General features: G+C 38.4%; 1 protein-coding gene across 1 annotated transcript in view; it reads left to right on the forward strand.

Annotated features, from left to right (window-relative positions):
- The first annotated feature begins 332 nt into the window (after positions 1–332).
- Positions 333–25,874, forward strand: part of loxhd1b (lipoxygenase homology PLAT domains 1b) — a 28,062-nt gene continuing 2,520 nt past the window's right edge. Inside the window, exons 1-39 of the mRNA XM_044335949.1 lie at positions 333–1,014; positions 2,463–2,577; positions 2,775–2,786; positions 3,108–3,188; positions 3,371–3,555; positions 3,809–3,907; positions 3,981–4,129; positions 5,187–5,310; positions 5,783–5,892; positions 7,334–7,474; positions 7,555–7,690; positions 8,389–8,549; positions 8,621–8,707; positions 9,136–9,271; positions 9,356–9,510; positions 11,369–11,529; positions 11,646–11,722; positions 11,868–12,064; positions 12,609–12,801; positions 13,362–13,522; positions 13,633–13,951; positions 15,507–15,658; positions 16,828–16,961; positions 17,136–17,281; positions 17,461–17,565; positions 17,637–17,765; positions 17,845–18,009; positions 20,196–20,377; positions 20,456–20,572; positions 20,787–20,949; positions 21,640–21,794; positions 21,876–22,085; positions 22,200–22,326; positions 22,764–22,972; positions 23,203–23,388; positions 23,493–23,620; positions 23,706–23,823; positions 24,732–24,909; positions 25,291–25,476. Of these exons, the coding sequence (XP_044191884.1) occupies positions 333–1,014; positions 2,463–2,577; positions 2,775–2,786; positions 3,108–3,188; positions 3,371–3,555; positions 3,809–3,907; positions 3,981–4,129; positions 5,187–5,310; positions 5,783–5,892; positions 7,334–7,474; positions 7,555–7,690; positions 8,389–8,549; positions 8,621–8,707; positions 9,136–9,271; positions 9,356–9,510; positions 11,369–11,529; positions 11,646–11,722; positions 11,868–12,064; positions 12,609–12,801; positions 13,362–13,522; positions 13,633–13,951; positions 15,507–15,658; positions 16,828–16,961; positions 17,136–17,281; positions 17,461–17,565; positions 17,637–17,765; positions 17,845–18,009; positions 20,196–20,377; positions 20,456–20,572; positions 20,787–20,949; positions 21,640–21,794; positions 21,876–22,085; positions 22,200–22,326; positions 22,764–22,972; positions 23,203–23,388; positions 23,493–23,620; positions 23,706–23,823; positions 24,732–24,909; positions 25,291–25,476 (6,271 nt within the window). The remainder of the gene's footprint in view (positions 1,015–2,462; positions 2,578–2,774; positions 2,787–3,107; positions 3,189–3,370; positions 3,556–3,808; positions 3,908–3,980; positions 4,130–5,186; positions 5,311–5,782; positions 5,893–7,333; positions 7,475–7,554; positions 7,691–8,388; positions 8,550–8,620; positions 8,708–9,135; positions 9,272–9,355; positions 9,511–11,368; positions 11,530–11,645; positions 11,723–11,867; positions 12,065–12,608; positions 12,802–13,361; positions 13,523–13,632; positions 13,952–15,506; positions 15,659–16,827; positions 16,962–17,135; positions 17,282–17,460; positions 17,566–17,636; positions 17,766–17,844; positions 18,010–20,195; positions 20,378–20,455; positions 20,573–20,786; positions 20,950–21,639; positions 21,795–21,875; positions 22,086–22,199; positions 22,327–22,763; positions 22,973–23,202; positions 23,389–23,492; positions 23,621–23,705; positions 23,824–24,731; positions 24,910–25,290; positions 25,477–25,874) is intronic.

Below are 25,874 nucleotides of genomic sequence, written 5' to 3' on the forward strand. Positions count from 1 at the left end.
TGCAGTTTCACTCTATAAAAGTGGGATTAGTGTAATGCTACTCTGGAATTTTCTGGCAGCTCTCCAGTCCCAGGGAGGGTCTCCTCCATTGGTCAGGTGACAACAAGCAGATTATCATTTTTAATGAGGTCAGAGCATCTACTGCTGTTGTCGATGGGGATCACCAGCAGAGAGGGCCTTCCCTAGCCGCCTGCCAAACACCCGTCTGTGAGCTCTGACTCGGACCTGTCCTGCCAGCGGGTTACTCCTCTGCAGTCAAGGGTCAGTTTAATCAAGTTACACCAGAGCACACAGGAATCAGTTACAGTTACAAGGTAGTACATAAATTAAAGATGCCCACGAAAAAGAAAAAAACAAGACAGAGAGCGGAGGATGAAACCAAAGATGTGGATGACGAGGACTCGGAGGATCAGAAACCAAAGCTCAAGAAGAAGAGTAAGCAGGTGAGTGAGTCAGAGGATGCTGAGAGATTGAAGAAGAAGTTTAAAGACAGCGATGAAGAAGGATACAATTCTGACACATCAGGCCCTGATGTGAGGAGGAACAAGAAAAAAGGGAAAAATAAAGAAAAGGTCAAGAACAAGAAGAAAAAAGCCAAAGAGGAGAGCGGTGATGAATTGAGCAATGCGTCCCAGGATACAGATAATGAGGATAACAACAATGACTCCAAAAGTAAAAAGAGAGGTGGACAACTCCCTGATGTGATTCAGACAACTAAGAAAGGAACAAAGAAGTCCTCAGTGAAAGACAAAATGGGATCAAAGGACAAAAAGTCCAAGAAGGACTCAGAGAAAGAGGAAGAGCAGGCAGCTGGGGATGAAGAGGAAGGGAAAAAGAAAAAGAAAGACAAGAAGAAGAAAGGATCTGTGAAGGGGGATAGCGATGAAGACGCCAAGAAGACAAAAGGCAAGAAGAAGAAGGTTGAAAATTATGTTGAAATCTACGAGAAGGAGCTCCAAAACTATGAGCCAGAAAAGGTGGAGAACTATGAAGATGAGTATCACAAAAAGAAAGGTAACTGCCAACATATAGTCTCTCTTTAAACTGTGCAGAGTTAAAATGTTTCATGTCATTAAGAACAATCTTATCTAAGTCCTGTTTGAGGAAAGACATCCGAGACCCAGAGGAGAAGTGAATCCTTGATTGATTGATTGCAATGACTGGATTCTGAGTGGCTGCAGGAGTAATGTGCCCATGTTTTAGTATGATGGCCTTGGTAACATTACACCGAGTGAAGTAGTATCCACGTATCGTCAGTATGTTATCTTCAACCTACAGCTATATGACACCTGCCACTCACTAATCTGGACGGGGGGGGGTTCACATCCTAATTAGAGCTTCACAGTCCTCTTAAGTTCCTTTTTGGCTCTCACTGTTCAATTATGAAGCCATACTGAATAGTTATCTGATCAACACTCATATATTCTCTCACTCTATAACACATTCACTCCATATTCACACCAACCTTTAATTAGACTGCAGGTTTTAGCACTTTTCAGAAATCCTCAATGACAGCGTGATAAAAGCAATTAACCCTATTTAATTTAATTTTTTACTAGTACTGTACTGTTGTGCTGCAGATTTTAACAAATTGAGTCCATTTTTTAATGAATTTCTTTTGACATTAATAATCAATTAATAACCTTCACAAAAGGCTCAACCCATAAAGAACATCCTTAAAAATCTACTTTTTATTAAATAATCTTAAATCTAAAGCCCCCACAGCAAGTGTCCTCCCACGCAGTTTGATGCATTGGTCTGCAGCACAGACTCTGAGTCGACTGTGAAACTCCTGAGTCAGGGACAGCTGTTAAAAATCCTTAAAATTACATCTCCTCCCTCTCCCTTATTGAAGAATGCAGAATCTATGAATATGCAAATATAGTTAATTTCGTACATTTAACTGCTGGATACAAGATGTCTCCTTCTTCGCTGGAGGCTTCAAGGCTCCACATCACACTTGCGTAAATTGCATACTGGACCATGATTGGTTCCACACTTGTCATCATGTCACAATAGTAATTATAGGTACAAGCCTTAAACTCAGATTTAAGGTGAGCACAATGAAGGTGAAGCTCAAACTTCCAACTGAAGGAACAAGAAGAAAACACATTTTTGATTGGAGGGGGACTTTAAGCTGAGTGGAGGTCTAAACAGAAGGAAGAGATGAGAATGCGGGTGTGCAAGGCTTTTACCGAAGAAATTAAATACATTTAAGAGATAAAATCATATGCTGTGACATGATTTCCCAACAAAATCCTTTCTGAAGAGTTAAAAAAACCTAAAAAAATTCTCAAAGGGATAAAAGTACAAAAACACACACACATTATACCTGAACACTGTGTATCTGTTCACTACTGTACCTCACCGTGCTGTCTCCACATACGCTTTTGCACAGTAACCATACTGTGTATCTCCTTTCTAAAACATTTCCATTTTTATTATGTCATTCAACCCTCCAGTGTATGAAGTGGTGACCATCACTGGTGATGAGAGAGGAGCAGGCACCGATGCCAACGTGTTTGTCACTCTGTTCGGAGACTATGGCATCACTCCCAAAGTCCATCTGGCGAGCAAGTGAGTTCTTCTACTAGAATTTGAATGTTAGTTTGTCTGTACTTGTCATGTTGAACATAGATTAAATTGTTTCATTGCCCTGTACCAGTAAAAGGCCTCAGTTATGACCTCGGCCAGTTAGACTCCACATGTGATTGAACGGGTTCTTGTGCTTGAACTAAAACTAACTAACTTTGTCATATTTTCCACTTTAACAGCACAGAGAAGAGGTATTTATTTCTTGATGCAGTGGGTGGAGGTGAAAGAATGACTGCTCAGACATGTGTGATGTATATTTGGAGTTGAATTTGCAAACTGTTTGCATGCATGGCATGATCTGCTGCATGATGTTATCAGTTAAAGGTTTTTGGTTCTCTTATGCACTGGTTGTGAATGTAGAATATTTTTAGTTTTACTTTATGCTTTCCTGTTTGTTGGATTTTTTGTGAATTTAGTGTTGTTAAAAGATTATGAGATTCACGTCTGCAGACGTTTTAGAGCATGGCCATTGTTGACTTCACAGTCAACTTTTTACTATTTTGCTATTTCAGGAGTCGCACTGCATTTGAGAGGGCTAAAACTGATGTGTTCAGGATTAGAACTCACAATGTTGGATCTTTGAAGAAGATACGGTATGTGAGAAATGAAATATTGTTATTCTTATGACAATATAGTTTGATCTGGGCCAAACACTGCTGAGCTTGTATCGGATTTAGACTCATTAAAGCAGGTTTTTGTGCTCAGGTTGTGCTGACTACCCTGCATTTGTTTTCAAGTAGAATGAGATTAATTTATCTTTCATCTGTTGCTTCAGGATTGAGCACGATAACACCGGCCTGAATCCCAGCTGGTTCCTGGACAGAGTGATGATTACAGATGTGATCAGGCCTCACCTGAGGTTCTACTTTGCTTGTAACAACTGGCTCAGTAAAGTGGAGGGAGACTGCCTTTATGTCAGAGACCTGCTGGGCAGCATGGACCCCATGGAAATGCCCAAATGTATGTAACACTAATATGAGCTTATATAAGGTATCATTTTTGTACAAATCCCTAAAGTTAGTATTTGCGGCATCTCCATTTCTCCTCTAGTGATTAATTAAGTGAATCAGCCAGAGCATGGAATATAAAAATCAGGAATCAGTTTTCACTTAATTCACATCAGTGGTTGCACATGGACAATATTTATTTTGATGTTTTTGTTTTGTGCTTTAAAATGTTTTTGGTTTTTTTTGAATTTGTCTTAATTTCCTAGATAATAAATATGTGGTGACGGTTTTTACTGCTGATGTAAAAGGCAGTGGAACAGATGCAGATGTCTTCATCAATATCTTTGGGGAGTTTGGAGACACAGGTAAGAAAACAGAGACACTTGGATTTAAATTAGGATTATTTTATATAATGTACTAATCGTTTTCTTATTTTAGGGGAAAGGCTACTTGACAACAAGAAAAATAACTTTGAAAAAGGCACAGAGGACAAATTCACCATAGAAGCACCAAACTTGGGCAAAGTGAGAAAAGTCACTATCGGCCACAATAACAAAGGCTCCTCAGCAGGATGGTTTGTGGATAAGGTAAAACTGAACACACATTGTTTACAAGACTGTGTTTCTTTAGTAACCTAGAAATGTATTTGAAATACATAACTTTTAGGCCCAAAACTATTCCCCCTTTATCAATTCCCAAGACAGATATTAACAGGACATGCGCTGCTTTCATTTGTTACATAATGTGTAACTTAAGGGTTTTACTATACCTTATCTTTAAACAAAACTCTGTCTTGGCTTCTTACTGGATCTCATTCTGCATAGTTCTGCATGTGCAGAGGTACTTAAGACATGTGATCCTCTTATTTCCTCTCAGTCTTCTCATCTGAGCCTGGTGTGCCTGCTCCTCCAACACATACAGCGTGCACAACTGAGAGATGAGTTCATTCAGACAAACGCACACACACACTCACACATGTCGTCATCCTATACTATCCTGTGTGTAAAGGGAAACCATACCTCATTAAGGGATTGCCTTGCAGCAAACAGACAGATGAGTCGGAGGATTTGCCAGTGACTGCAGCACCATGACACCAAAGATCAGCAGTGACACCAAGAATGAATCATATCGTATTAACAGCTAACATCTGCTTTGTGCTGCCTTGAGAAGCTCATACAAATGTAATCAGCAATGTTTTCTAATGATGATACATTATGCATATATATATGTATGTATTTGGAGGTAAATATTATGTTGTATTGGCTTTGGTTCACTTGTTGTGTTTTGTTGTTCCTGAAGCTTATATACAATGAGAAAAGTTTTTATTTAAATCTCTTACATTTAAGAGACCTACATGGGTTTAATAGACACAAAGTGACAAATATAAGAGCAAGCAAAGTTTAAATTAGTTTATACAGTTCATAAATTCATTAACTGTAAATATGGGATTATACATTCAATTTTAAGATCAACAGACTTCAGACTTCTTCATCCAGTGTGACCCATCGTACTGACCGCCTCTGCAACTCAAAGGAAATTGTCTTGCTTTACTGTAACTTTTTATAAGTTTAGGCACAATAGATCGCCATCACATAATTGCTATGATTACAAGCTTGTTCTGTTGTTTTGTTTCTGTGTATGCAGGTGATTTTGGATGATCTGGGAAACAAAACAGTGTATGAATTTCCAGTCAGTCGGTGGTTTGCCATCGATGAAGATGATGGAAAAATACAGAGGGACATTTTGGTGGGAGGGAGCCAGCCCACAGGTGAGATGTCTACGAGCCTGGAAAACACACATGATCATTTCTCAAAAGAAAGGTCACATCCATAGCAATTTAAAACAATAAGACAAGTAAATGTCTAGCCATATTTCAAGAAACAGACAGTCTGTTTCCTCTAAATTATTTGCCTCAATTTGAATTCTGGCAGTGAAAAGAATTTGCTTGCCTGGTCTGAAAATTATTCCAGAAAGGATTGGAAGCAAATTAAATTTCTATTGCCAAAGAACAGATAATTTGTTGTTTTATACTTACTTATTCAGCCCAAAAAGATAAATGTGTTTTCTTTCCAGCTTGCCAGAGGCCCACTGTGTGATCATTAATTCTCGGGTCAGACTATCAATGTTTTGATCTAGTTGATCTGGTTCCTGCTCAGCTCCCTTGGGAGCTTAGGTGCTGTGAACCACAGTGACCTGCTGGCAGAGACTCTGATAGACTGACATGTAGCTGTGCCCGCCAGGTATTGTGTACAACGTCCAGATTGTGACAGGGAACATCCGAGGGGCCGGGACTAACTCCAAAATCCACATCGTGATGCACGGCTCGAAAGGCATGAAGAATAGTGGCAAGGTAACGAGAAGAGATTGAACACAAGAAACGGTGCAAGACCTTACAATTAATGCAAAAAAGAAAGGCTGCAGTTGTAGTTTTTACTTGAGTATATGAAGGAATATTTACTGTATACATATATTTTATTATGTAATGCATTAAATTAGGTTTGTTCTAGAAATAATTTGTAGGATTTTTATTTTATTCAGTGTTAAATATATAGTGTTAAATATTATATCTTCAGTGTTAAATGGTCATTAGCTCTGGAGCGTTTTGCACTTCCTAAACATAACTTGTGAGTAAGTAAGTAAAATTTATTTGTATAGCAGTTTTTACAGGCATAAGTCACAAAGTGCTTTACAAGAGAATTATACAACATACAAGAGAAAAAACATAGAAGATGAAGTGACCACCTGAGCCACATGTTTAAAAGGTGCAAAACTAAAAAACATAATACATAATGAAAATACACAATAAATACATAAAATGCAGACTTGGTGCATACACATTACTCAAACACCTGTCTAAACAGATATGTCTTTAGCCACCTTTTAAAAGAATCCACATAATCAGCAGACCTTAAAGGTGTGGACAGACCATTTCACAGTTTAGGTGCTATACAGCCTCAAAAGCTCAATCACCACAGGTCTTTAGGCGGGTGAGTAAAACAGACAGTAAATTTAGCTTATTTGACCTAAGAGAGCAAGCTGATGAGTGAGGATGAAATAGATCAGCCAAAGAGCCTGATTGTGCGTCAAGCAAACAGTGAGGTCATAACTGCTGCATCTTTTCCTGTTAATAGACTTTGATTTTCTGTAGGAGCTGTATTTTTGTTTGTTTAGCAGTGGTGGCTATTTGTACATAATTTACTACCTAGATTACACACTAGAGCTACTATTAATCACTTAGTCAATTGAGAGAAAAGTAATTGGCAACTATTTGTAATTTTTTAAGCTAAAATACCATATTAGCTGGTTTCAGCTTCTCAAGTGTGATGATTTATTGATTTACTTTGTTATACATGATAGTAAACTAATTATCTTTTGGTTTTGGACTGCTGGTCGGACAAGACAAGACATAGTAAGATGTCTTCTTTGATTCTGGGAAATTACAGCAGGAATTTTTCACAATTTTTATAGATTTTATAGATAAAATGATTAATCAATTAATCGACAGATATATCAATAATGAAAATAATCAAACCCTACTTTGTTTGCTTGCTGTTTATTGCAATAACACCATATGATTTGGTTGTCATTTAACATATGGGCAGAATTCTTGAACAAAAACCAACAACCATACATGCTGCCAATGAAAACATCCCATCAAACACATTTCTAGGTCGGTGTTTATAAATTCAGCCCACTGAGTATGAATTTGATTAAATCTCTTCTGGGTATATTAGTCTTAAAGTGGATGAACCACCATTTCCATCAACCTTACCTCAACATATTTGATCCAGGTGTTCCTGGAAGGAGGAAAGTTTGAGCGTGACCTGACAGACATCTTCAATGTTGAGATCGCTGCGCTCCTCAGCCCACTCAGTAGGGTGACCATCGGACACGACAACGGAGGAGTCAGTGCTGGGTGGTACTGTGAGAAGGTATACACATGTGCACACATGATAATATGGTGATTTATTGTGAACTGATTGAACTGAACATTGCGTGGTTGTTTTTGCAGGTGGTGGTGTACTGTCCGTTCACAGGGATTGAGCAGACCTTCCCGTGTAGTAAATGGCTGGATGAGAGGGAGGGAGATGGGCTAATAGAGCGAGAGCTCTACGAGATGGTCTCACTCAGGCAGAAAAGACAGAAAAGTAAGCTGAATGTTAGAAATAATGGTTGAGTGTGCAGTGGCAGTAAATCTCTTATTTGCCAAAAAAATTAGAATAGAAATAGAAGAACTAAAATATTACATCAATCAATCAAACAATTCCGTAATCACTGTGCACACAAACTTCTTTCTACAGTGTTGTTGTTTCTGTGTTTTTGTTAACAGTATGTTCCTTCAAATGGAATCAAATATCTCCTTTTAAGTGAAGTTGATATGTCAGTGTGGTTGTTATGAACTGTATATGTTTTCCTCTGGTTCTCAAATGTATAAATGTATAGAATTTGTGTTTTCTCTTCTTTGTTTTTATTTTTTTGTCCACACAAATTTGAACCAGCATGGTTCCTCCACTGCCTTTCTTTATCTTTGTAAAACTTCACAAATGTATAGTTTAGAGTTAACTGCCTAGAGATGATGTTTCAACAAGCAAAACTTTTTAAGCTTCTCCACTGAAGTGTTGAGTGAGTTGTATATATTCTCTCACTTACATTTTCCAAACCAGTCCAAGAAATCATACAGGCAACTGCTGCACACAAATGTGTTAACAAGAGCAAGGGAGAAGCTATATTTAACTCTCAGTCACAGTAACAAACAATTGTTGAAGATAGTGGGAGACTGATAATCTGATCTAGAATATAATCAACCAAACAGCACTCCTAAATCAGAGCTTTGTTTCTCCTTTAGAGCACCCCTGGTCCTTGTGGATCTGGACGTCAGATCTGTCCAATGCAGGAACCGACGCAGGTATCTCCTTCCAGGTGTATGGAGAGAAGGGCAAGTCGGACGAGATCAGACTGGACAACAAAACAGATAATTTTGAACAGGGACAGGTGGACAGGTTCATGGTAAGTATCCATTAATATCAGATCAATGACGATGTTGTGAACTGTCTGCTTTTAACCTGCTGGGATCTTAGGTTGAGCTGCCTGATTTGGGAAAACTGACCAAACTCCGTATCTGGCATGAGAAGAGAAATCCTTTTGCAGGATGGCATCTTAGTAAGGTGAGGAAATCTCAAATATCTAATAAGAGTGCAAATGAATATCTATCATGTCAGTATGACATCACTCACATCCATTTCTGACAACGTTTCATTGACGATAAATATTTGTTTTTGTGATTCTATATTAATATTATAAATTCTATATATGCTAGTTAACGTGGAATATAGGATATTAAGATAGCTCTCTATCCTCAGTTCATAACAGACATGTAATTGAAATGACAGAGTATCTCAAGTTTAAATATTTGATTCAACCAGAAGGCAGATAAATCATTTTTGAATAAAATTGGCCTAAGGCAAATTAAGTGTTTCACATACCTTAAAGTAACATAAGGAGAGAGTTCAGAGGATAGTGAAGGAGTTCAGCAAGACATCCATTCACTCAAATCTCAAATCATAGCTCCCCAGCATTACCTTTCTCCACTTAGGCAACTCTGATGAAAACATTAACAAAGGAGAAGTATACATTTCCCTGTGAGCGCTGGCTGGACACGAATGAAGACGACAATGAGGTTGTGAGGGAGTTACCTGCCACCGGAGAACTAATCGCTGAGCCGCTGCCCTGTATGTACGAATTTATATTTGTATTCATTTAATATAGAGAAAAAAAAGTACAACTTGAATAACTAATGTGATTCTATTCTACAGTGATAAAGTACAGAGTGACTGTTTGCACTGGGACCATGGGTGGCAGTGGCACAGATGCCTCCGTTTTTCTCAATCTGATTGGAGACTCAGGGGACACCGGAGATCGAGAGCTTGTCAACTGCAAAAACAACATCAACAAGTTTGAGAAAGGAAATGTGGGTACATCCAACAGTACATCCAAGTCCAAGTATCTTTATTGTCATTGTATAAAACAATGAAACAGCAAAGCATCTCCCTGTAGTAGTGCAAAATGTAAGATAGTGGTAATAAAGTGGTAATAAAATAGAAAGGAACAGAATGAAATAGTTACTTAGAATAAAATAGATATTAAAAAGATGCCTTCATGCAACCGGTGAACCACACTGACACACAGTTTATCAGCACACTTTCTATGACACAGTGGTAGAAATTCACCAGAAGCTGCAGCGATAGGTTTGCTTTCTTCAGTTTTCTCACTTCAAAGAGTGTGCTGTTGAGCTTTCCCAGTCACTGAGGCGGTATTGGTGCCCCAGGACTCTGTCAGGCCCAGGAACTTGAAGTTGGCAACCTTCTCCACTGCATTTATGTAGGGACTTATACTATACTGCCAGCTTTTGTACTTTACTCCTATACGCAGACTCATCATTGTTTGACAGGCTGAGCACTGTGATATCATCTGCAAATTTAATGATGGAGTTAGAAGTATAGGAGGGAAATACACAGATCAGCCTGCTGGTAATATTGTCCACACAGTAATTTATGTGGTATGTGGTAGTATATTCCTCCCTGCAAATATATCCCAGTCTGTGGCCTTAAAGCAACCCTGGTGCTGAGAAACGGCGGCCTCAGGCCACATTCTAACAGACTTAGTTATGGTTTTAACAGCCTCTAGGTTGTTGCTTCTTTCAATTTTAAAATCAAAATAAATCTCACTCCCATCCAATAAATAGGCTAAATCCTATTCCTCTCATTTGTACACACCAATCACTAATCAGTGTGCTTTTTATCAACCCAATTAGCTGTCAACCACTTAGCTGCAAATAAAATCGATCCAAACTCTAAGCTAGCCTGAAAGAGTGAAGAGTTTTTATGCAAAATATGTACTTCAGAGCAAGAGGTGCTGGCATCTGCATATAGATGAATATGTACTAGGGCTGCAACTAATAACTATTTTCATTGTCAATTTATCTGTTTATTATTTTCTCGACTTATTGATTAGTTGTTTGGTCTATAAAATGTCAGAAAATGTTGAAAAATGGTGATCACTCTCTCCAAAAGCCCAAGGTGCAATGACAACAGTCCATAACTCAAAGATATTCAGTTATTCAGGACTAAAGATACCAAAAAATATTCACATTTTAGAAGGTGGAACAAGAGAATTTTAGTATTTTTTCTTGAAAAATGACTAAATGACAAAACGATTAATCGATTATCAAAATAGTTTATCACTGGTTTCTTTTTTCTGACTGTAATCTCACCTAATTTTAATTAACAGTGCTTTATATCCATTAGAGCTGAAACAATTTGTTGTTAAATTGATTAGCTGATCGAAACAGAATTAATTGGCAACAATAACTAATTGATGATTCATTGTGTATATAATTTTTCAAGGAAAAAATTGCAAAAAGTTTGTGGTTTCAGCTTCTCAAATGTGAATTTTGGAAGATTCTCTTTGTTCTCCAAGATAGGAAAATAAATAGGAAATTGAACATTTTTGAGGTTTTGGACTGCTGATCGTTCAAAAAAAGCTATTTGAATATCAACTCTGGGAAACTGTGTTGGGCATTGTTTACTACATGCTGATATTTTGCAGACCAAGTGAAAATATTCATAGCTGCAGCCCTGATTGGCCATGTTTTACAGTATTTGTAGTACAAATACTGGAAGCATGCAGTAACTAATCATATAAGTGTATCTGCTAATTCAACAAAGATGTCTTTTGTCAGCTAGTCTTCAGCACACACTCTTCTGTTTAACATACAGTATAACAAGACACTATAAAGTCATGTTTCTTGCTGTTGTTGGTCTTCTCAGTTGGACGAGTTTATAATCGAGGCCGTAGCCATCGGGCAGGTCCACAGGGTGAGGATTGGACATGACGGCAAAGGTGGAGGCTGCGGCTGGTTTCTTAATAAAGTGATTGTAAGAGAAGAGGGGCAGGCTGAGGCGAACGCTGTAGAATTCCCCTGTAACAGGTGAGGTGACACTAAATCTCAGTGTCCAAGTGAAATATGTGCTGTACAAATATTACAGGTGTTTTTTTGTATGTAATTCATGGGATTACAGTGTCTTCATTGCGTGTGCTGTGCAGATGGCTGGACCGCAACGAGGATGATGGACAGATTGTTAGAGAGTTGGTGCCATTCTCAGATGGGCAACGCCTTTACAGTAAATTTGAGAAAATTGAGTTTTATTTTAACTTTTACAACTAAACTTGAAGCCATCTTATGTTGAAACTTATATACAGTATATCTGTGTGTGTGTGTGTGTGTGTGTGTGTGTGTATGTGTGTGTGTGTGTGTGTGTGTACCAGATGTTGAATATCACATCGCAGTGAAGACAGGTGACATCCCTGGCGGCAGTTCGGACTCCAACGTGTTTGTCAAGCTCTACGGGGAGAAAGGTGACACCAGTAAGATGATGCTGTTGGTCTCTGACAACAACCTGGGGAACTACTTTGAGACGGGCCGCATTGACATCTTCACAGTGGAAACCTTTGAAATTGGACAGGTTAGAGATCTGGTGGTAATAATACTTTGCTGTGAGGAAGATTTAGAAACAATCTTCAATAAGTATTCAGTCTACAATTATCAGGTGTCTCTGATAAATATGGCCTTGTCAGCGAGTAGCACCAACGCTAATTAACCCATAGTAATAACAGATTAACCCCATGATAAACATCATGTTATTACAATCAAGAAATTATACTGCAGAGGATTAGCAAAATAGTCAGTTGCCTTCATAGGACCTTAACTAGTTTGTGCAAGCACTGTGTATTAATTTAGAGCTTTTGGTCCTGCAGATATGGTTCCCAAGATGAAAAGGGTGATAAGTCTATTTGTAGAAAGAGAGGATAATAAGTGATCAGTATATTTTCAGTCCTAGTGTGAAGTCAAAGGAAAGGTTCAGAAACTGTACAAAAATGATGAAACCTAAAATTCAGCACATACAGTAAATGTTTCTGTATGTTTCTATTTTATAAACCTGTTTCCATCTGACTTCTCAGTAAACATGTTAAGATTATCATGTATTTAACAAGGTTGTTTTACTCCAGATCAACCGAATGATGATCGGCCACACCAATGAAGGCATGCGTGCCGGCTGGTTCTTGGACAGTGTTCAGATCATGGTTCCAGTCACTGGAAAGCACTACATGTTCCCCAGTCACCGCTGGCTGTGCAAGGATGAAGCTGACGGCAAGACAGAGGTGGAGATTTACCCCAGTGAGATCCTGGACATGGAACAATGTAAACAACACACACTCACACCTTTAGAAGGCATACATGCTTTGTATATCTGACATTGTGAAGTGCTAGTAATTGATCTTGACTAAGAAAAATTCAGCTGTTTTCTGCTTCTTTAACAAATAACCTCAAGACCTCAATTCCATTTCAACTAAAATTTAAAGTTCAACCATTGTTTAAACAATGAGTTCAGCCAAATTTTCCCAGAGTAAATGTGTGTTATTATTATTATTACATAGTTTTGTATTAGTTTTCTTTCATTATTACTTTCTTGTAAAGGCTGTTTGTTTAAGAACTTGTAAATTTTGCTCCAAAAATGACCAAAGTTAAAAAGCCTTTTGTTATTGTGGCAATATGATTAAAAACAAGATCGATGAATTTTGACTGCACACCAGTCTTCCTGTCAAAACCTTCTTTATGTATGTGCATTGTGCAAATGTTTCATGCATACAAATACACAAAAGCCAATACATGCACACACACACACACACACACACTATACTGTTTGTGTGCAGACCAAAATAATTTGTGTCTGTCTACATTTGTTAATCTGTCTTTTCCAGTTATTAACTATGAGATTACAGTAGTGACTGGAGATGTGATGTTTGCCGGCACAAACGCCAGAGTGTTCATCCAGATCTACGGTGACAAAGGGAAGACGGAGGTCATCACACTCAAAAGCAGATCCAACAACTTTGAGCGGAACACCACAGAAATATTCAAGGTATCAAAGCTTGGGATTTTAGTGGCTCCAAAAGCAATACTTCAATATTAAAGCATTAAAAATTCAAGCAAATACCACTTGTTGTACCTCTCCTCCCCACTGTTCCCCAGAGAGAGGCCAAAGATGTGGGAAAGGTCTTCAAGATCCGCATCGGTCATGACAACTCAGGGATCGGAGCTGGCTGGTTCCTGGAGACTGTTGATGTCAAACATCTAATCATGGCCCTGGTGCCCAAAGAGAAGAAAAAAGAGGACAAGAAAAAGAAGAAGAAAAAGAAGAAGGATGAGGAAGATGAAGACGAGGAGGGAGAGGAGATGCAGGAAGTGGTGCTGACTTATCATTTCCCCTGTTCTCGCTGGCTGGCCCGGGGAGAGGAGGATGGCGAGCTGGTGGTGGAGCTGCTGCCTGAGGATGCAGAGGAACTGGAAGGTACAAAACAAATATAACTGAATGTAATGTTGCACTTATTCAGAGAAAATGTGTATAAGTGCAAAGAAAAGGGACTTCAATCATTTGAGTTCATGCTGCATGTTGAGCGTGATTTCACTTCCCTGGGAAATATGTGACTAAGTAGATGTCTGCAAAATGAAAAATGTACCAAAACAATCTCAGTAAAGGAAGTGACAGCACATGCAAAATGTTGAATCAATCACTCATGTTTACAAACATTTGAAACATAATTACATGGCCTCATAATAGATCAAATGCCAAGCAGAATGTAATGGAGCTGCCAGATCATTCACAATTTTATACAGTTTTATTAATCACTGTTGCAATTTGAATCCTTGAATTATGCCATAAAGTATTGCATCACATTTACATCAATTATATAAAAACATCTGGATGCATAGTTTAAACAGTAAGAAAATTAACTAAGGCTGTAAACACTGTGATTATAGCACATTTAAACAAGAGGAAAAAAGATAAGAGGAACATCTCTTTGATTTAAAATGCAGCAACTTACAATACTAATTAAGACTTTTTCATTAAGTTACTTTCTGTGTTCTTCATGCTTCTCCTTTTATAGTGGATACCATTAATACTGTGCTTACATCAGTTAATTAATTAGTCAATTAATTTGCATTTTCAATTATGTAGAGTAGATATTCAATTTGTAGTTTTTCATAATTCCCATTGAGCAGAACACTCTCTTCAATGCTGCTTAATGAGTTTGTGTGTTGCCAAGAGCTCCTAATGCTACTGCTGCCTTTTATAAAATCTTGTGTATTTATATGAATGAATGAATGAATGAATTATTTTATTTCCTTGTCTGGCCATTTACATGACCCATCCCTCATGGAATTATTCAGACACATTAATCAATAACAAACCAAACATTGCGGCATGTAAACCCACCATCATCTAACACCACAACACATTAACATCATCCAAGTATGAACAACCTACACATGATGTTGCATATATTATGTTTGTGCCCCACAAACACAAACATAACAAACAAATTAAAAAAACACACACAATTAAAGCAAAACAAGATCTACATTAATGTTGAACACTGTATATATCTGATCCAGTTCATGAATAAATAGTCTGTAATCCATATGAAGTAAAGTATGAGGATTTCATCTACCATAAGCTATTTTCCTCCTTTTATCACATCCTTTAGAAATATATTCAGAAAACACAAAAACATCAAAAACATATTGAATTAAACCTGGAACATGAACATTTTTCAACAATATTTGTCATAAATCAAGATATAAAGGACAATAGAGAACAAAATGAATTTGATTAATAACACAAGTGTGTGTATATACAATAGGTACAGTAGACACACATACATATTAAGACGTCATTTATTAGCTCAGTTGTATTATTTTTTATTTTTTGGCACATTTTTATATCTTGTACTTAGTATTGATGCAGTAGACATGCATGGTTTGACTTGACACAGTTTCCTGACCGACATATGTGGGACAGGTTAAAGAGGTGTTAGTAATTCATCCCTTCTATTGTCTGACAGTGAACACCTATGAAGTGAGTGTCTTCACTGGTGACATGATGGGTGCTGGGACCGACGCCAATGTCTTCATCAATATTTATGGAGAAAACGGAGACACCGGAGAGCGCTACCTCAAGAGCTCTGACAACCTCAACAAATTTGAGCGGGGGCAGGTATGACGGGTTAAACGTAGAGATGACCACTAGTGTGTAATTCAGCTAAAGATAAAAGGAAGGAATCAAATAAATCAGATTTTTTTAAAAAAACGTGTTGTTACAGGTGAAGTGGAAAAACGCTGAGAAGGATCTTCCCTTTTAGTTTATGAAGATACATTATTTATATTACACTGAATGACATTTTTATACTTCAGTTATCTTGTATACAAATGCATTCAAACATTAACCAGGAGCAAAAAATGGAGCCATTTTCCAGCTGACAAGACTAGATTTCAATTTAAAGGAAAAACAAATACATCTTTTCGTTATGGCTGCACAATTCTACCCACTTTCTTGGAAGGTTATCCTGCTGGAATTGAACCAGTAGTTAGTCAAAGCACTTCCACGCAACATGAGCCTTGCACTGAGGTGTGGGTGGGAATGTATTCTGGTAGGATTACAAGCTCTCCTGCGGGCGAGCCAGCTGTGACTGAGAGGAGGGATGAGGAGTCCTCTGTGTCATTGAACCTGCCCTACTTTTACTCATTACTTAATTCAAACCTGTGAATTATTCATTTCTACGTTACACCTCGCTCTGTAGCAACACAAAACTCATGTCCACAGACAATTAGGTTTATTTCTTCCTCTCAGATCAAAAGCCTATTGTCATTCAGTGAAGGGATTTTTTTTGCATACAAAAACAGCCACAGATACAGTATTTACAACAAAAATCAGTAAGTGAGAAAAATCATATTAAATGCATGGTTCACTGAATGTAACAATATTGTTTGGACACCTTTAAAAGGCAAAAATAACAGATATTGAGATAGAAAATTCCTGACCTTGTTACCAGCAGCTGTCCTTTCAGTAGCTTTCAGTCATATCACACAATCTTCCTCAGCAGATGGAGTTTGTTCAGTTTTAATGAAAAACATGAAAAAAGCACAAAATCAGCCTCTGAATGGATCTTGTGGTGAAAAGTATTGTCTGTGGGGTGTCTCAGTGGCCTAGTGGTCTAAAAATGTCTACCATGTGATTGCAACATCCCTGATTCGATTACAGCTGGGGACATATGTTGCATATCATCCAGCCTTTTTCCATCACTGTACATTTTTCTTTTCAACTGTCAAATAAATACCTTGTTTTGTCTGGAACAGAGCGGTATCTCAGGTTGCTGTATTTTGCAGGAGGATGTTTTCACTGTGACAGCTATTGATTTGGGTCCTCTGAAGAAGCTTCGTATCCGTCATGACAATACACAGTCTTACTCATCGTGGTACTTGGATCGTGTGGAGATAGTGGACACACAGGATGATACAACGTAGGTGAAATCCACATACACAACCAGTTTGCATGGGCTTCAGTGATTCAGTTAACAAGAAGAAGGATCTTTCAATATGCTGATAATTTCATATAATTATATAACTGATGGTAATGTAACAACATATCGTCTTTTAGTTAGAGTGTTGATCAGAGGTGTTTCACGGGCCTGCAGGTATTATTTCCCTTGTAACCGCTGGCTGGCAGTGGACGAAGACGATGGTCAGATAGCGAGAGAACTGGTTCCTGTGGACGAAGCCTTCATGAGGAAGGATGAGGACGAGGAGGGGACCGGCGCCACTCTGGGGCTCGAGCAAAAATGTAACACAGATTCAAATCTGGCTCATGTCTTAGTAAAAGGAAAAGATAAAAGGGAGCCCTGTTGAAGTATTTATCTGAGTGGTGAAACATGCAGGTGTGGAGGAGAGAAAAGAGGGATACGTGTATTAGTGTGAAGATGAAAAGAATTAAAGTACTGACTGTTTAAATTTATCTTACAGCCATGTCTACTACATATACTCTTAAAATAAAAACTGGAGAAAAGAAGTATGCTGGAACCGACGCAAACGTCTTTGCCATCCTATTTGGTGAAAATGACGACACGGGTAAGATTACTAACCAAATAAATAACCAATAAATAACCAGCCTGAATGTTAATGTGTCATGTGACTCACAGGAATCGTCAACCTGAAGGCCTGTAAGAACTATAAGAATAAGTTCGAGCAGGGGATGATCAATGAGTTCACTGTGGAGGCGGTGGACTTGGGCGATCTGGAAAAGCTTCGAATTGGCCACGACAACTCAGGTGGGGAAAGAGAAGAGCTGCTGAAGTTATAAGCAGTAAGCCAAATAGAAAATGACATATCATGTGACTCTTTTCTCAGGGGGTTCACCTGGTTGGTTCTTGGACTGGGTCGAGATCGATGCCCCCTCACAGGGTCAAAGACTACGCTTCCCATGCGGCCGCTGGCTGGACAAAGGAGAGGACGATGGGGCAATAGTGAGGGATCTCTATCCTGCTGAGTTACAGACTGAGTTCTACATGCCATGTGAGTGTGCAGCAGTGAAATAAGTACTTAAAGATTATAGTACATGGAGGAAGGAGGGTCTCTGTAATGTTGACATGTTTTTTGTGTTCAGGCTGCATCAAAAATTACCTCATATACCTTTTACTGCTAATGCTTCCACACAGTGAAATTTTTCATTTTCCACAATTAGTTCTTTACTACATTTATTGGTGGATTTAACCTTCATGCTTGCTCAAGTAAACTCTGCCTTCTACAGCAGGTTTTCATCATCATCTAATTAACCGTAATCAATGCAATAATTACATAAAATAAAAATCAGACTCATCTGTTATTGACTCATCTAAAGAGAGAATAATTTACATTATTTTAATAATACAGACAATTGATTTTGCTATCAAGCAACTAATTGCTTATCACATATCAATCACAGGTGCAAGTTTCATTTGTATCAATGTATCTTATGAGACTAAAATATGTTACTTATAAGTGTCATCATCAAATAAAATAGTGGAGCAAAGATACAAGTTTTTTCTTTATGTAAAATTGTGAATTACCTCAAAAACTGAACTTCAGTAGAGTATTTGAGTAATTGTACTTAGTTACTTTCCACATCTGTATATGAGAGTGTGACTATGAAACACCAAATTATTAAATGGTGTATATCCCTTAAAGGATAGATTCACAATTTTCCAAGTCTGTCTATACGCAAATTTATGTGCCATTAAAGACTGGTGAAGAAGGCAACTTTCGTCATTTATTATCTTGTCTGTCAGAAATAAAGAACTTGATGTCCCAAAACTTTCTCCAGCTAAATGAAAACAAATCAGAAATAATCCTTTTAAAGTCCACACAGATGTTACAGAAACATCTTGGCTCCCTGTCTACAAATGTCAAACCTGCAGCCAGAAACCACAGGGGTAATATTTGACAGTGACCTCAAGCAAGTTACAAAAGTTGTTCAGTTGTGTTTTTATCAACTGAGGAGCATCTCAAAAATCAAGTCCTTCCTCTCTCGAACTGATCATGAGAAGGTGATACATGCCTTCATTTCGTCTCAGTTGGATCATTGTAATTGGCTGTATTCAGCTGGTACAAAACGCAGCTGCACAGCTTTTAACAAATACTTGAAGACAAGATAATATCACTCTTGTTTTAGCCTCTCTTCACTGGTTACCAGTCAGTTTTAGTGTTGATTTTAAGATTTTACTGATCAGCTTTAAAGCACTTCATGGCTACATTGCTGACTTATTACTCTCCTACAACCCAGAGCGCAGCCTCAGATCGGCAGGTACGGCCCTTCTGGCTGTTCCTAAGTCACAGCTCAAGACTAAAGGTGACTGGACTTTTACAGTCAGGGTCTCTGACTGCAAAAGTCCCTGCCTGAAGATCTGAGGCTGCAGAATCAGTGACATCTTTTACATCACTTCTTAAAACTTAAAGGCTTTGATTTAATTGTTACCACAATGTTTTATTTCCAACATGTCATATCTATTTTATTACTTCTATTGTTTTATAGTTTTTTTAAAAAACTCATACTGCAGTATTTTATTCTGTTTTATTTTAATTGTCTGATTTAACTGCTTAATTGCAAAACTTAAATGTTTTATCCATGTAAAGCCCTTTGCAACTTTGTTTTTAAAAGTGCTGTCTAAGTAAAGTTGTTTAGATTATTATTATTATTATTATTATTATTATTATTATTATTATTATTATTATTATTATTATTATTATTATTATTGTTGTTGTTGTTGTTGTTGTTGTTGTTGTTGTTGTTGTTATTTTTAACAATTGTCAGGTGCCCATTTAAAAGTTTATCTGAACCTCATATAAGGCTTTGGCCACACAAAATAGTCACATCAATGGATATCTTTGTTTTCCTGTTGAACTACAGTTGAAGGATAGTAACAAGTGACAGCTGAAGCCTCATATTAGTCTCAGATAAACTATGGAATACATTTTTGCACAGAGCATGGACTGTGGATTTTGTCCTTGTCATTGCCTTTGTCATTGCTCACACTGAAAAACACAACAGGAAGGGATCTTATAATGGTCAGTATGAACAGAGAGAATGATTACAGCGGGAAAAACCTGTTTCAGTATTTATATGGGCACCTTACAATTGCTCAAAGGCAACTCTGAACCTATCCTTTAACATCTTCCATCATACTTGTAAAAAACAATTGTCACCTCGTCCTTTGATTTTCCAGTTGTGCCGTATGAGATAAAGATATACACCAGTGATGTGTTTGCCGCTGGAACGGACGCCGATGTGTTCATAGTTTTGTACGGCCGGAAGGGAGTCTGCACGCAGCAGAAACACCTGTGTGTCAACAAGAGAGAGAGACGGCTGTACTTTGAGAGGGGAGCTGAGGACATGTTTATTGTGGAGGTGAGTATGTGGATTTGGGCTGTAAATCCTTTAAGACGGTGGCAGCAGCTCTGTAAACAATGTGTTGTCTTCTCCCAGTTGGAAGATGTCGGTGACATTATAGAGAAGATCAGGATAGGACATGACAACAGGGGCACCAACCCAGGATGGCACCTCGACAGGGTGGAGATCAGACGCCAGCTCAGGAAAGGAAAGGTAGTAAAAATCCACTTTTCCCGCACAGATTACACCTACATAGATAAGTGCATCATTGTGAGTTTCCTTCTCTGTGCCCTCATTAAATTATTAAAAGATGAATAATTTAACACCCTTTGGCTCATACACCTCTTATAGTCAGATATACTTGCCCTTAGTGTTACAAAGGCACAGCTGGGCCCAAGTTTGGGGATTCATCTGTGTTTAATGACAGGGTTCAGAGACAACCATTTTCCCGTGTGAGTGCTGGCTCGCCAAATCTGAAGATGATGGGGAGACAGTGAGGGAGCTGGTCCCCTCTGACATCATCACAGAGAAACTGCTCAGGGATGGGACGCTGAAGCGGACCGAAACAGAGGTGGAGGACGCTTTGGAAAGTAGGTTTACCCTGATTGCAATGTGGATCCAGGGCTTGAGATAGCCCAACATAATTCTAAAGGGATTCATTAATGTATGGGCAGCATGTTCATGGTTTTAAACACATAACTGTTTCTTCAGATGTTTAAAATGGAAAATTGCATGACAGAGCTGAAACAATAAGTCTATTAATGGATTAGATGATTGAAAAAAAATAAATTCAGAACTATTTTGATTTTAAGGGATTGTTTAAAGCAAAAATGGCAAACATCCCCTTCTTTTGCTTCTCAAATATGAGGATTTGCTGCTTTTCTTTTTCTTATATGATATTAAACTGAATATCCTTGAGTTTCTGACAAAAAAAGATATTTTAAGATGTCACCTTGGACTCTAAGGAAACTGTGGTGGACATTTTTCACAATTTTTTGACATGAGTAGACTTAGCAATTACTCAATTAATTGACTAAATAATCAGCAGATTAATCAATAATGAACAATAATTAGTTGCAGCTCTATTGAATATTGTGGCTGTAATCATTTTCAAATGTAAATTTTTCATGTAAAATAGATCTCAAGTTCTGTGGGGTTTTGGTGTCCAATAGGTAGAAGAAGTCATTCATTTATACATTTATATTCTGCATTAACACACACAAATCTTGTTGTATTGGAAGCTTCTATAATTCATTATTGACTTTGTTCTTCCATCACAGCTCACTCATACCAGGTGTCTGTGCGGACAGGTGATATGTATGGAGCAGGAACTGATGCCAACGTCTTTCTCACCATCTACGGAGACCTGGGAGACACTGGAGAGCGCAAACTCGCCAAATCTGAGAACAACAAGAACAAATTTGAGAGAGGAGAGGTATGTGAGGGAAGGTGCGATGTCACACACTGTTAGTGTCTAAATGGTATCACAGTGTGTTATAATCTCTCTGTCTCTCAGGTGGACAAGTTCACCATCGAGGCTGTGGACCTGGGCCAAGTGTTCAAGATACACATTCGTCACGACAACTCCATGACAGGAGCCGACTGGTACCTCGACCAGGTGGAGGTGCTGGATGTGGAAGCAGAGGAGGTGTACATGTTCCTGTGTGAGCGCTGGCTGTCGACAAAGAAAGAGGACAAACGCTTAGCGAGGACCTTCTTTGTCAAGGTTTGTTAAATTTGGGTTATGGTGAGAAAGAGTGTCATAAAACTTTGCTCTTCTTGTTTGATGTCTTACGAGAAGGAAATGTGTCAATTATTTGTCTTATTGTGTCTGGTTTAGGGCTACGAGGGTGAAAGAAACACTGACCCAAATTCCAAGAAGATTGCTCAGGCCAAACTGGGGCTGGATAGAAATGCCAACAAGAAGAAAAAGAAGAAAAAGGTGGCAGTGGTGGAAGAAGGTCCAAGTAAGACCACAGAAATATTCCTGTTTCTCCAGGTGGAATATGCTAGTCATCTTTTCCATCATTTAGTGCAGTGGTTTCAAACCTTTTTGACATGTGTCTCCGCTTCAACAGAAGCAATGACTACTTACGACAAAGGAGGGATTCTCCTGTTTTTTTATTTTAACACTTTTTTAGAGCCCTGAAGAAATAAAACTAGCCTGTATTTTACATAAACAGAGCAAAGGTTCAAGAACATTATGCTTTTATGTACCATAGTTATAAACATACTGGAACAATGTAAAACCACTTACTTAAGGTAAAGTAGCAAAACCATCAGTACAAGTAAAATCTAAACACCCTGCGAGCATAAAATCACGAGCAAAAGCACAAATTTTAATGAATGAATTCTTTTTAAAATGAACTGAAATCAAATAAAAACCCCTTTTTCTCTCACCCAGTCATCCCCTATCACTTCACTTTGTCAACGGGGATTGACCATGATAGCAGCACCACAGCCAGGGTCTATGTCATCATCATTGGCCCCGGCGAAGTCGAGACAGAACGATTATGGTTGGACCCGCCAGAGGGAAAGAAATCCTTCACAGCTGGCACCATGGACCATTTTGTGTGTTATGGAACTGACGTAGGAGAGATCAAGCGTGTGGAAGTGAGAATCTGGGACTGTCTCTGTTGCTAAATCTGTGAAACTGTCTCCCTTTCTGCTGCCTCCTCAGATGCACTGATGTTAAAAATTTAAATTAAGCCATTCTAGCCCAGCAATAATTAATTCTAGCAGTGCCTTCTGGTACCTAGATCAAATAAAATCAAATGATATATCAATTCCCAGCTCTACCTTCCCCCCACTTTCTCTGTCTCCTCTCTCCGTCTCTTCCTCAGCTCGGCCATAACGGTGTCACACCAGAGAGCTGCTGGTTGGTGGATGAGCTGTCGGTTGCCGTGCCAACCAAAGGTATCAAGTACATCTTTCCATGTAAGTGCTGGCTGGCTAAAGACAGGGGAGATGGTCTGACTGCCAGACTGTTCAACGTGCTGGACTCCAGCACGATCAACATTATCCGCAAAGTGAGTCACAGCACTGAAAATATGATACCTTGGAAAACGTTCAGTGAATGCGTTACATAAAAACTGAATTTGTCTCCACCGTGTCTGTATTACTTGTGTTGTAGGTTGTTTATTCAGCCACGGTTGTCACAGGTGACACTCAGTATGCAGGCACTGATACCAACATTTTCCTGACGGTGTATGGAGCCAATGGGAGCACAGAGGAAATGCTGCTGCCCAAAAATGAAGACAGGTCGGTCTTCCAATGACTCCCTAATTGCACTGATTACTTTTTATTAAGACAACATCTCTAACATACATACATTGTTTCCGTGTAGGTTTGAAAGAGGCCAAGAGGACACATTCAGCCTGGAGATAGATGACATTGCTCCTCTGAAGAAGATCAGAGTTCGGATTGATGGCACTGGGAGTCGTCCAGACTGGTTTCTGGACAGGGTAACATAAAGACTACTAGGGAAACTATCTATGGGGTCACCATCTTTCATAATACCTATGTATGTAAGAAAGTATGAAAAGAAAAATATTTGCAGTGGCAATAAAGCTAAAATTAAGGTTGTATCTAGTGAAACACCAGTGAAATCAACAGTGAAATTTTCCACTTAAATTTCACGTACAGCTTGTTAAAACATTAATTATATAAAATCACTGCTGCTGCAATTTGAAAATAACAGCATTTCAAATGGTGAATTTGATTTAAAAACTACTGATTGTTCATCTCAAGCAAAATGCAAAGAGCAACTGCATTATTTTATCTGATTCTATTCATGTAGAAACAAGATAAATATGTGATTATGTTTGGTACAATCATATCTTTTTTAATACTTTCTAAGCCATAAATACAGGCTTAATGTTAGATTTTAAAGATGCCCTTTGGAGTTTTCTTGTAAAGAAACCTTCCTCATAAAACATACCATCTAACAACAGCAACAGTATTTTAAATCCTGCATTGTTAACATCCATGTTTACAAGCTTGCAGTCTCCTTCTTCTCTGCCTTTGCTGGTACATTGCTGTGTTTCTCTGCACATTACAGCCACCTGTAGATCAGTGGAATAGTGTGAAACGACTGATGGGACTGTGTATTGCATCACTCATGTGCATATATGTCCTCATATGTGTGCAGGAGGCAAACAAAATGCGGGCCCACTCATAAAAAAACGCTCCATAGTGCTACTAGGGGACTCCACAGGGAATTTAAAAATTGCAATATTTTCCTCAAATCTTTCAGCTCTAAAAATGACTGATGCTGATCTGCTTCTGTCATATCATCTGCTGCAACTTAACAGCATTCAAACATGTGTATTGTCATGATTGCATGGTAAGCCTTTTTAATAAATTCTTTCAGATCCTGATGCGGAACCTGATCACAGAGGAAGTGTATGTTTTCACCTATGAGAACTGGCTGTCCAAGACTAAAGGGCCAAAGAGGACCAAAGTGTGCGAACTGGCAGCTGTGGTGGATGAGGAGGAGATGGTGGAGAACACGACTTACATCATCCAAGTCCAGACCAGTGATGTCGGATGTGGGTCACATGAGTTTTGTGCAGTATGGTCATGTGACCGTCGCTGCCTCAGCTACTATAGTAACACACTCAAGAATCGATTTAGTCTGAAAAAAAAGGAGAATACTTTGTTGTTTTTCTGCTTTCCTGTCCTGTTAATCATCTCTTGATTCCTCTGATTTGTCTTGTATCCCTTGTGTCTAAAACAAAGAGCAATGAATAGCCTCTTTAGGCATTTTACATATACAAACATACTTATAAATGAGGCACAAAATATATCTATTACTTATGTAAGCTCTCAGGGTGCTTAAAATGAACAATCATATCACTACTGATTGATATATCCACTTTAGTTTAATCTAAAGATCTCTTTTCATTGTTTAACTGCCTCTGATGTTGCAGTTGCCGGCACTGACGCCAATGTGTTTGTGATGGTGTTCGGGGAGTACGGGGATACTGGGACGCTGCCTCTGAAGGAGAGCACCAACCGGAACAAGTTTGAGCGTAAAATGAAAGATGTGTTCAGATTCCCTGACATGCTCAGTCTGGGCGAGCTGTCAAAAGTCAGAGTCTGGCATGATAACAAAGGTGGGGAGCAAAGCTGGTATCAGAGCAGAATAACAGATTCACTTTGAAGGGATTTTTGTTCCCTAAAACAGCAGAATTAAAATGATTTAGCCTTTGATGAATTATCAGACTGATGGTTACAATTTGGCTTTTTGTTGGGTGCGTTGAGCTTGTTTGTGTGGTCAGTGAAAAATGTTATAATATCAGGGAGAATCATTGCACTAATTATTTTCATGATTGATTAATCTTTTGATTATTTTCTCAATTAATTGATTAGTTGTTTGGTCTATAAAATGTCAAAAAATTATGAAAAATCTCGATCAGTTTCCCAAAGTCCAAGATGACATCCTGAAATGTTTTGTTTTGTCCTGATCAACAGTCCACAAATCAAATATATTCAGTTTATTATCATAGAAACC

Source organism: Thunnus albacares, chromosome 2, assembly GCF_914725855.1.
Source record: "Thunnus albacares chromosome 2, fThuAlb1.1, whole genome shotgun sequence".
In the NCBI taxonomy this organism is placed as follows: Eukaryota; Metazoa; Chordata; class Actinopteri; order Scombriformes; family Scombridae; genus Thunnus; species Thunnus albacares.